Here is an 11255-nt window from a genome sequence, read left to right on the forward strand (position 1 = left end):
AAAAAAATTTGGGGGGGGGGGGGGGGGGGGGGGGGGGGGGGGGGGGACCCCCTACCCCTTGGCTCCGCCCTCGGTTGATGCAGCCATCGATAAAGATTGAGTCAAAATGGGCTTCAACAATGTATTAAGAGATGAGAATGACTTGTTTGTAGCAGCAAGAGAGATTCAATGGAGTGGTGCGTTCTCACCGAGCGAAGCAAAAACATTTGCCATTAGGGAAGCTTTGAGTTAGCTCAAGGAGAGAAATTGTGATAACGTACAAGTTGAAACGACCGACTCCCTTCAATTGGTGCAAGCTCTCAATCAATCGAACGTTACGTTATCTCTTCTTTTCATCTAGTTCTTCGCGATATTAAACATGTATTGAGTGAATTTTCTCAAGTGTTTATCACTTTTACTAAATGATCGGTGAACCGGACTGCTCATATAATCGCTAGGTAGTCCGTTTTTAAGTCTAATTGTTCAGAGTAATTCTTTAACCCTCATCCCATCATCTATAATGTGTTGTCTTCAGACTTATCTTAAATATATATTCTTTCTTCCAACAAAAAAAAGTCTAATGTACTGTCCAAGTAGTATTATTTAACAAAGCAATCAAATGTTGTACTCCATGTTGATCAATGTACAATGATGCATTTCTTCCATTGCATGGATGTCTATTCAAATTCTTCTTATTCATATCATCACCATTTTTTGTGGGTATTTTATAGTGCAAACTTGTCAAGACCTATGAATCTGTCTACCAACTCACTGAAGTGATTTACATTCTCTTAGATGTTTTATCAGATCGAAGTGTGAAAGGTCTTTGGAGTTGGGAATTTGATTTATTGGGAGAAGTTCAAAGGATTATATTCCTTGTGCTTTGTGTAAAACAAACATTCGTTTACTCTTTTTTTTTTTTTTTGGAGGGGGGCGGGGGTTGACATATGTAAAACAAATATGGTGATAAAGTCAATGAAGCATTGTAGTGCTTTAAACTTCCAAGGAATATTATTTTTAAATAAATGAAAAGGCAATGTTAAGTTCTCAACAACAAGAAGACCCCCAAACAATTTTTTTAGTGAAAATAATAATAATAATAATAATAATAATAATAATAATAATAATAATTTATATGATTATTGAATTGAAGTAAACATTGTACCGTGTATAATCTTAGAATTATGCTACATTTTATTATAAAAACATGAATTCTAATTTTCGTGATAGAATCGAATTAAGAAATTTATTCAATGAAATTAAAAGTAAAAGACAATTTTATAAATCAAAATAATTTGAAATATATCTTTCACCTATTTATTCACATATATTCTCCATATATTGACACACATTATACAATGTGATTTAAAAAAAAAATGATGTCAAGCAAGATTTTAAATAAGATTCTTCGCACTTGTCATTGCTGACATAAAACAAAACGTTATGAATTAAACAAAATAAGTAATGGTGCATTGTTCCCACAATAATTTGACCAGTAATTCATTATTATTGCCAAACAATGGTGCATGAACTAATTTATGTAATGGTGCATTGCCAAACAAAACGTTGAAAATCTAATTTATGAAGGTTACATGAACTATATTATTATTATTATTATTATTATTATTATTATTATTATTATTATTATTATTATTATTATTTTCAATGGTGCACTGCTCCCACAATAATTTGACCAGTAATTCATTACATGATACGACATTACTCCATTTTTTTTTTATAAAATTAGTACAACATTTTGTTAAAAAATCTATCCAAATAACCTTTTTAAAAGAAAATTTAGTTTTCTTTCAAAAAAAAGAAAATTTAGTTATTAATGAGGTGAGTGTTTTGGTATATTTTCCTAAATTCTATCGAATAGTTGGTGGGTAGCTAAGTTATCTCCATGGATTATTCCATCTTTATTATATTGTTGTCATTTTTCGTAATTTTCTCTTTCTAGAATTAATGAATTTTTTTTATTAGAATGTACTAAATGCATAAAAACCTATGTGAAAACATTGTTGATGGCAGATTCCTCTCGTTGCAACCTTGTTGCTGTCTCTCTCTCTCTCTCTCTTTTTTTTTTTTTTTTTCTTTCTTTATTTATTTATTTAAATATAAATTTGTCTACAATTTACAACATTGTATACAAAAAAATTATGGTACTTTTGAAATTTTATTTATTAAAGAGGTCAAGTACATGCATGTGACATACAATAATCAAACTTTTATCATTTAAATAATTTTATTCATTATACAATAATATCAATTTGTAAGCTTTAACAATAACAAGGAAAACTAAAATATTATTAGAAACAATTTAAAATTAATTTATTTTATTTTGAAAACAAAACTATATTATATAATTTTTTTCATAACTAATATTAATATTAAGTAAAAGAATGAAAAATTAATAAGATTTTATGACTAGTATTAAGTAAAAGAATGAAAAATTAATAAGATTATATTGTTGCATAATGAATATAATACTAATTTAGTGAAAATCGACACTTTTTCCCCCTATGTTATGTGCTTATAGCACTTTTCCCTCCTGTGTTATTAAAGTGGCAGTTTTTTCCTCTGAAATGTTAAATTGACATTGTTACCCTTAAAAATAATTATTTCATTTATTTTTCTTCTCCAACAAATTATTACTTATATGTATGGATGATCACGATTCGATTCGAACATAACCAAACACTGTAGCAATCATACCGAAATAGTATGGACGGTTCTGGTTACGATTCAGAACCGAAAAAATAAAATTAAATAATTGTTGAACCGTGAACCGGAACTTTACCATAGTCATATATAGTAAAAATGATCAAACACTTATTTTGATAAATCGGTACGGTTCAGTTCCAATTTCGATTTTGAAGCGCCAATCAAAACTTATTTATTTATTTTTATAATTTTATTTCTACTTTAAAAATAGTCTAAATTCAACAATTATTTTATTTTATTTTTTCGGTTCTGAATCGTAATCGTAACCGTCTATACTATTTAAGTTCAATTGCTACAGTGTTCGATTAGGTTCGTATCGAACTGTAATTTTTCATACATATTAGTAATAATTGGTTGGAGAATAAAAATAAATGAAAATAGTTATTTTTAAGGACAAAAATGTCAATTTAATATTATAAGGGAGAAAACTACCACTTTTAAAATAACTGAGGGAGAAAAACTGCCACTTTAATAACACAGGGGAGAAAAGTGCTATAAGCACATAATATAGGGGGAAAAAGTTCCATTTTCCCTACTAATTTATTCTTTCTATCATATTTACGCTTCATGTTTGGTTATGGAAACTTGACTAATCTATTTATAATTTATTTTTTTTATAATTTTTAATTTAGTATATATATATATATATATATATATATACATATATATATATATATATATATATATATATATATATATATATATATATATATATATATATATATATATATATATATNATATATATATATATATATATATATATATATATATATAGTTGAAAACTACATTAGAATACTATTAAATACAAACAATTGAATTAAAAATTTATAACAAATGTTTGAAACAAAAAATAAAAGAAAGAAGAGCAAGTTTAATCCATGAATAATAAATAAGATATGTAAAATAAAAATAATACTAGAATATATTTAGTTTAAAATAAAAATATACAAGGAATATTACAAGACTATTAGAAAAAATGTAAGATTTAATAATTTTATTTTGAAAATAATTCTATATTTAATGTTTTCTAATTTATTATAATTGTAAATAAAATAAAATTTAACAAATTAATATTGTAGTAGAATGGAAAAAATTATAAAATATTATTTAAATGGCCAAGATTAAATTTAAAATAAATAAACATTTTTATTGGCTATTACTCCTATTAGCTTTACTCCACCATCACTAATCAGTTCTTATATCGTGGACCGCGGTCTCAAAACGACGTCGTTTTAGTAAGTGGGAGACGGAGCCCCGTAATTGACACTACAGTTCATTCCAAAAGATACTGCCTTATATTTGTTTTGATATTATTGAATGAAACTGTAGTTATATCAAAATGTAACTGTAGTTGTGTTGAAATGTAACTGTAGTGTATATGAAAAGATACCGAATAACAGTTTCACATTTGTGTTTGATATTATCAAATAAACTGTAGCTATATCAAAATGTAACTGTAGTTGTGTTGAAATGTAACTGCAGTGTATATGAACCGCTGAATAACAGTTTCACTTTTGTGTTTTTATATTATCGAATGAAACTGTAGTTATATCAAAATGTAACTGCAGTTGTGTTGAAAGGTAACTGCAGTTGTGTTGAAATGTAACTGCAGTTGTGTTGAAAGGTAACTGCAGTTGTGTTGAAATGTAACTGAAGTTGTGTTGAAATGTAACTGCAATATATATGAAAAGAAAGTGAGTGGCGCGAATTCATCCGTCTGTTTTCATTAATCAAAACGACGTCGTTTTGGGACCGCGGTCCACGATATAATTTGCGATCACTAATACTATTGTCACTGGCTCAGTTACTTCGTACAATAATATTTTTGTTCTGTTTGGCAGAGCTTATTTAGGAACCTACTTATTTTAAGTTGCTAATAAGCTATAAGTTCTGTTTGGTAATATTCTCAAAATAAGCTAGTAGCTTAAAATAAGAGTTTATTTTGAAAAGTTACTTTATGTAGCTTTTAAAAAATAACTTTTTAATTTTTTTTTCCATCTTTATCTTTATTATTTTAAATAAATGACATCCTTTACCCCTTCTAATTAAAACTCTTTTGCCTTTTCTCTCCAATATGTTTGGTTGTAATTTCAATTTGACATTTGTGTTTGAACATTAATTTTTGTATGAACTAATCTTATGAATTATAATTTTTTTGTTTTACTTTATATATTTTCAAATATATGTTCTTACTTTATATTTTATTAAAATATATTGATTTTATTATTTTATATTTTAATATATAAACAAACCTATTTAAATTTAAAATTATTTAAATTGTATGAAGATGTCCTTTTTAGTCTTTTTACACCCAAAAAGTAGCATGAAAAGCTTAAGCTAGAAGCTGAAAGCTGAAGAGTTGTTAAACTAGTTGATTATACTTAAAAATGTTTGATAAAATTAGCCTTTTGATAAGTTGATAAATGTAAAAAGACTAAAAATGACATCTTCATCAAATTTAAATAGTTTTAAATTTAATTAGGTTTTTTTAGATATTAAAATTTAACATTTTGAAATGAAACTATTAGCATAATCATGAATTTATGATCTAGCATCACATAATGAAATAGCAATATAATATTGTTTCAAATCCCCTAATCTCAATAGAGGTCTCACTTAAATTTTCGTTGATGGAGATATTACTACTTGAGTCTTAAAGTTCACTACTTGAATCTTAAAGTTTATCAGGCGGTATGTAATATGGATGTTGCTCAAACACATTAAACATCAAGTCATCTTACGAATTTTACAGGGCGTTTGGTTAGGGCGTTTGGTTGGGAGGAGGGAATTAGGGGGGAAAAGAATTGTAATTCAGTGGAATTGCAATTCAATGAATAAAGTAGGAATTGAAATTACAGTGTTTGGTATGCAGAAATAGGAGTACAGTGAATTGAAAGGTAAGAAACGACAAAATGACTAAAATACCCTTATGTTGTGGTAGATGTTGTAGTAATAGTAGTAGTAGTAATAATAATAATAATAATAATAATAATACTAATAATAATAATAATTCTTTCAAATAATAATAATAATAATAATAATAATTCTTTCCAAATAATAATAATAATAATAATAATTCTTTCAAATAATAATAATAATAATTCTTTCAAAATAATAATAATAATAATAATAATCCTTTCAATTTTTTTTTTTAAAAAAAGACAAAGGGTATAAGAGGAGGGGCAAAATTGTCTTTACACCAACAAATTGCCCCTCTCCACCGAATTGCAATTCATGGGGGGTACCCCATGAATTGCAATTCATCATTTGGAGGGAATTGCAATTCCGCAGAATTGCAATTCTTTCCAACCAAACACTGTAGTTTGGGAATTCACTGAATTGCAATAATGAATTGCAATTCCCCCCAAACTACATCCAACCAAACAGGCCATTAGAGTTTTAATGAGTTTTGTAGACTTCTTAATATGAATTTTTTTTATAAAAAAATTAAAAATGTTTGTCAGACTTTTATAGACTCATACAAAATTTATGAAAGTTTAACATTTTTTATTAGTTTAAATAGATTATATGGATGTCATTTAAAATCCATTGCTTTAGAAATCTTTGAAATTTATAAATGTCTTGATTGAATACACTTTAAAAATCATTTTTCAGAATGCATAGCTCTATAAAATGATAGAATAGGCCCTACAATTGTCAAATTAAAAATCATTTTGTTCTCCATTTATCTCAATTTGTTTTTATAGGTAATTTGATTAAATTCATTTTAACTTAAAATTAGGAGGGGTAAAGGATGTCATTTATTTAAAAAGAATTAAAATGAAAAAAAGTTTAGAAGTTACTAACTTATTTTATCTTCAAAAAAGTTACTAACTTATTTTTGAAACATTTCAAAATAAACTATTATTTTAAGCTACTATCTTATTTTTGAAACATTCTTATAGCTTTAACAGTTTTTCAGATTTCAGCTTCGAACATATAGTTTTTCAGTTTTCAGCTACTTTTCAGCTTTCAGCTACCTTTTTAGCTATGTTTGCCAAACATAACTTAGTTTACTAATAGCTTAAAATAAGCTCGTAAATATGCTTTGTCAAACAAAGCCTACATCTTAGTTAGACTTATAAATAACTTAAAATTTAAAATATTTTAAGAATAACTAAAAGCAATGAAGTACTGAGTATTTGGTTACTTTCATGTTATTTTCATTATATTTCTCGTACAGTGAATTAATTTACCCATAATCTAGCTAAAGCAGTTGGTTTTCAGTCTGGCTATGTGTATTAAAATGTCGTTGAATTGCTTCTTTAAAATAAAATAAAATAAAAAACAAAAAAGAAAAACAGAGATATGCATCTATTAAATAAATAATGTATTCAGTATTTTAGTTTAATATTACCACAACCACTCTCTTCACCAAATGCTTAAAGCCTTAAATGATAAAGCTGATTAAGGGGTTGGTGAAACACGTGCTATACTCAAGATTCAGATCCCATTTCCATATCACATTCCAACCAAAACGGATATACCAATTATAAATGGTCAAAATGGAATCCACATTAATAGATTCCATTTGAAATTTAAACTTTTAATTATGTCATTATTATCTTTTTCTTTGAATTTATTTTATTTTCATCCCAATAATATAGTCAAAATTCTAAAAGTTGATGTAAATTCATATAACATTGATATAATTAATCTTATTAATCTCCATATTACATTACATTAGATTGACATAATAAAAATAAAAAACAGTACTATATTCAAGAATTAAAAAAAGACTAATTTTTAATTAAAATAAATAACCATTTCTTTTTTTTTTTAAAGAACCATTTCTTAATTACCTTGTAATAATTAAAAAAATGAGTAATTTCCAACCTTAACCCGTCTGTCTCTCTTTATATGAAGGCCAGCAGGAGTCCAAAAATCCTAGACTTGTTTCAACCTCTGTGCCGTGCTCTTAGTGATCGAGTAGAGAAAAATCATGGCCCTGCTTTCTGATTTGATCAACCTTGATCTCTCCGAAACCACCGATAAAATCATTGTTGAATACATATGGTTGGTTGCTTTTTTTTTTTTTTTTTTTGGATTTTCATTTTTATACTTGTTTTCCTGTACTTTATTGTATGTATACATGCATGCACTGCTTGTTTTGGTTGATGTGTGTGAATTCCTAATATTTTTTCTGATGTGGGTGTTTTCCATTGAATAGGATTGATGGAACTGGTTTGGGCCTGAGGAGCAAAGCCAGGGTAATTTGTTATACATATAATTCTCTGTTCTGTGTGTGTGAGAGAGATTTTGATCAGACTGTTAACTTAGTATGTACAAGGTTACTGGTTCGGCTCTAAACAGATCAGCTATGTAACTTAGATTGGTTGATCTATTGTGGAACCACTCTCTGTAGTGGTTGTGGGTTTCTTTTGTATTATAAAAGAAAAAAGGGAATTTTTTTGCTATTTTTAAAGGAATTTTGGGAATTAATGATTTGTTTGTTTATTGAATTACAGACCATTCCTAAGGCTGTAAAAGACCCTTCTGAGCTTCCAAAGTGGAACTATGATGGTTCTAGCACTGGCCAGGCTCCTGGAGAGGACAGTGAAGTCATCCTATAGTATGATCCTTATACTTTATATTCCTTTTTTTAGGCATATTTATTTTATGATTGTTTTAAAACTTGTTTTTGGATTTTTTTTAAAATTACAAATTCTATTCTTTTGGTTATAGTCCTCAGGCAATTTTCAGGGACCCTTTTAGAAGAGGCAACAATATTCTTGTAAGTTGGAGTTTGGGATTTCTATTTTAAAAAATTGAAATTTATTTAAGTTTGCTTATTATTATATTATTTTAATAAAAAAAAATTCCTTTAAAAAAAATCATTACAGGTGATGTGTGATGCTTATACTCCAGCAGGTGAGCCTATCCCAACAAACAAGAGATATAATGCAGCAAAAATATTTAACCATCCAGATGTTGTTGCTGAAGAGCCATGGTATTATATATTTACATCATTTTTAATTTAATTTAATTTTAGCAGGCTAAAATAATTATTGTTTCCTTTTTAAATGATTTTTATTTTAAATAAACATTAAAGGTATGGAATAGAGCAAGAGTATACTCTGTTGCAGAAAGATGTGACATGGCCACTTGGTTGGCCTGTGGGAGGATTTCCAGGGCCTCAGGTAATTCATTAATCATTCTTCATTACTAAGTATTTCCATTATTTTATTTCACTAATTCCCCGCTATTTCATGAGAAAGTGAGAAAGTAGTTTTGAACAGATACTACATTGTTTTAGAGTCATAGTACTTTTTAATGTTGAGAATTTTTATTGTGTAGTTATGAATTTCAAGATATTTTCCCTAATTAGTAATTCAATATCTCTATACTAAAATTAGTTTACTGTACCTAATTGTGTGAGGATAGGGACCATACTATTGTGGAATTGGTGCCGACAAGGCTTTTGGGAGGGACATTGTGGACTCTCACTATAAGGCCTGTTTGTATGCTGGTATTAACATCAGTGGCATCAATGGTGAAGTTATGCCGGGACAGGTAATTTGCGGGGGGAAAAGAACACTGATAGATGATTCATTCTCATGACTACCAATTTCTTCAACTACTCTTCCATGTTTCTTTGTTCAGTGGGAATTTCAAGTCGGTCCTTCTGTTGGAATTAGTGCCGGTGATGAAGTCTGGGTGGCTCGTTACATTCTTGAGGTATTAGATCGCAAAATCACATGTAATCGTGAATGATATTGCTGATTCACCATCTAATGAACACGACATTGTCTGGTTTAACAGAGGATTACTGAGATAGCTGGAGTCGTTCTCTCCTTTGATCCCAAACCTATCCCGGTTAGAGTCTTTTGTATATGCTATTTCGCTGTGTTGGACCGTATGTTTTATATGGCTTCAAATTTAGTTGAAACTTATGAATCGGTTTGTGATAGGGCGATTGGAATGGAGCTGGTGCACATACAAATTACAGGTACACTAAATGATACTGCTAGTTAACTGGTTCTAGTTTTAAGGTGGTTTTTAGGTATATGTGAAGAAAAAGGGGTTGAAAATTGAAATTGTGTTTATCTATTAACAGCACTAAGTCCATGAGGAATGATGGAGGGTTTGAAGTGATAAAGAAGGCAATCTCAAAACTAGGCCTGAAGCACAAAGAACACATTGCTGCTTATGGCGAAGGCAATGAACGCCGCCTCACCGGAAGGCATGAAACGGCTAGTATCGATAGATTCTCATGGGTAATATTCGCTCTTTCTCTTTAATCAACTCTAAAACATAGAGAGCGTTTAGTAGCTTTTGTTTTAAGGTTTTCAGTTTTAAGCTAGCTTATAAGTTAGGTATGTCGAGCAGAACCTTAGTGTTATTGCGTTTGCTCTTCATTGTGTGTTATACATTGGTTGTGGTTCGTGTTGTAGGGTGTGGCGAATCGCGGAGCCTCGGTTAGGGTTGGCAGGGACACGGAGAAAGAGGGCAAGGGCTATTTCGAGGATAGGAGGCCTGCGTCGAATATGGATCCTTACGTGGTTACTTCTATGGTCGCGGAAACAACTATTATCTGGAAGCCATGAAAGGGCTGAACTTGAAGTTGTATTTTACTTTTGTTACTACCCTACCCTTCCCTGCATTTCTATTCTAAAATGCTCTAATGTTTCACATTGATTTGGCATGTTATTTTTCTTAAATGAAATTATGGTTTGTAAGGGTCCAAGAATTGGAGTTCATTGTATCTTTTGTTTATAAATAATAATACAGTGTCTCAAAACTAGATTAACTCTATTTATCTCCTTATGAAATTAGGGTAGGTTCATGAAATCCAATATATAATCTATTGAATTCAGGAATCCTAGGTTACTAAAATGAACAAAAAACAATAACAGGGGAAGCCTAATTCCCTTTAACCATTGAGTTTGTACTCATCCTTGGTGTTTTCCATGAGGGGAAGGAGTTTGGACCATTCAATTAAAGTACTAGTAAATGGCAGACTCAACAAAACAAAGCAAAAATAAAAAATAAAAAAAAATACATTGAGATATTTTAAATTATTTGACAAAACAGTTTGTGGGATTTTAAAAGAAAATTTTTTATGTACTAACTGGTGTATGGTACATTAGGGAAAAAAAAACTAGCACATATTCAATAAGCTTTTAGTTGAAATATGCCATTTTTTTTGAGAAACTCACAGCCATTATATGAAAGTGTGCACTTCATAAACTATATTCTTGTGTAATAGTGTCATAAACCACATAAGAAATGTAAATCTGACTAGGAAGATCATTACTCGAGAGTGTGCACTAGATAAACATTGCTATTGTGTAATAGTGCGCAAACCACACATGAGAGGTAAACAACACTTAAAAGGCCCTGTGACGAGTTTGGTCCAGAGGGAGTTAACGAGAATCGAACTTATGACATCTAAATACGAGAATCATGCTACCTACTTAGCTACCCTTTAATTCAACAATTTGAGATAATTGGTAAGCTAATGCAATTGAGCCATATTTTTTCTTAAGCACCCTGATCAAAATCCAAATTAATTTTACAGTAGCGAAAATATGAATATATAAAAAAAAAG

The 11255-nt window shown here is 29.0% G+C and overlaps 1 protein-coding gene across 1 annotated transcript; it reads left to right on the forward strand.

Moving 5' to 3' along the window:
- Positions 1–7580: 7580 nt before the first annotated feature.
- LOC115996826 (glutamine synthetase nodule isozyme-like) lies at positions 7581–10448 on the forward strand. Its single transcript, XM_031236249.1, has 12 exons — positions 7581–7720; positions 7875–7914; positions 8173–8276; positions 8390–8438; positions 8548–8654; positions 8757–8844; positions 9089–9217; positions 9308–9382; positions 9467–9520; positions 9616–9653; positions 9762–9921; positions 10099–10448. The coding sequence occupies exons 1-12, from the start codon at positions 7647–7649 to the stop codon at positions 10249–10251; spliced, it is 1071 nt and encodes a 356-aa protein (XP_031092109.1). The 5' UTR covers positions 7581–7646; the 3' UTR covers positions 10252–10448.
- The last annotated feature ends 807 nt before the right edge of the window (positions 10449–11255 follow it).

Source organism: Ipomoea triloba, chromosome 11, assembly GCF_003576645.1.
Source record: "Ipomoea triloba cultivar NCNSP0323 chromosome 11, ASM357664v1".
NCBI lineage: Eukaryota > Viridiplantae > Streptophyta > Magnoliopsida > Solanales > Convolvulaceae > Ipomoea > Ipomoea triloba.

What these genes read in the sequence shown, in the direction of transcription:
- LOC115996826 (XM_031236249.1), top strand. Translation starts at nt 7,647, where the DNA reads ATGGCCCTGCTTTCTGATTTGATCAACCTTGATCTCTCCGAAACCACC. An exon ending in GAGGATTTCCAGGGCCTCAG is followed by an intron (nt 8,845 to 9,088) that starts GTAATTCATTAA and finishes GTGTGAGGATAG; the next exon opens with GGACCATACTATTGTGGAAT. An exon ending in TGGCTCGTTACATTCTTGAG is followed by an intron (nt 9,383 to 9,466) that starts GTATTAGATCGC and finishes CTGGTTTAACAG; the next exon opens with AGGATTACTGAGATAGCTGG.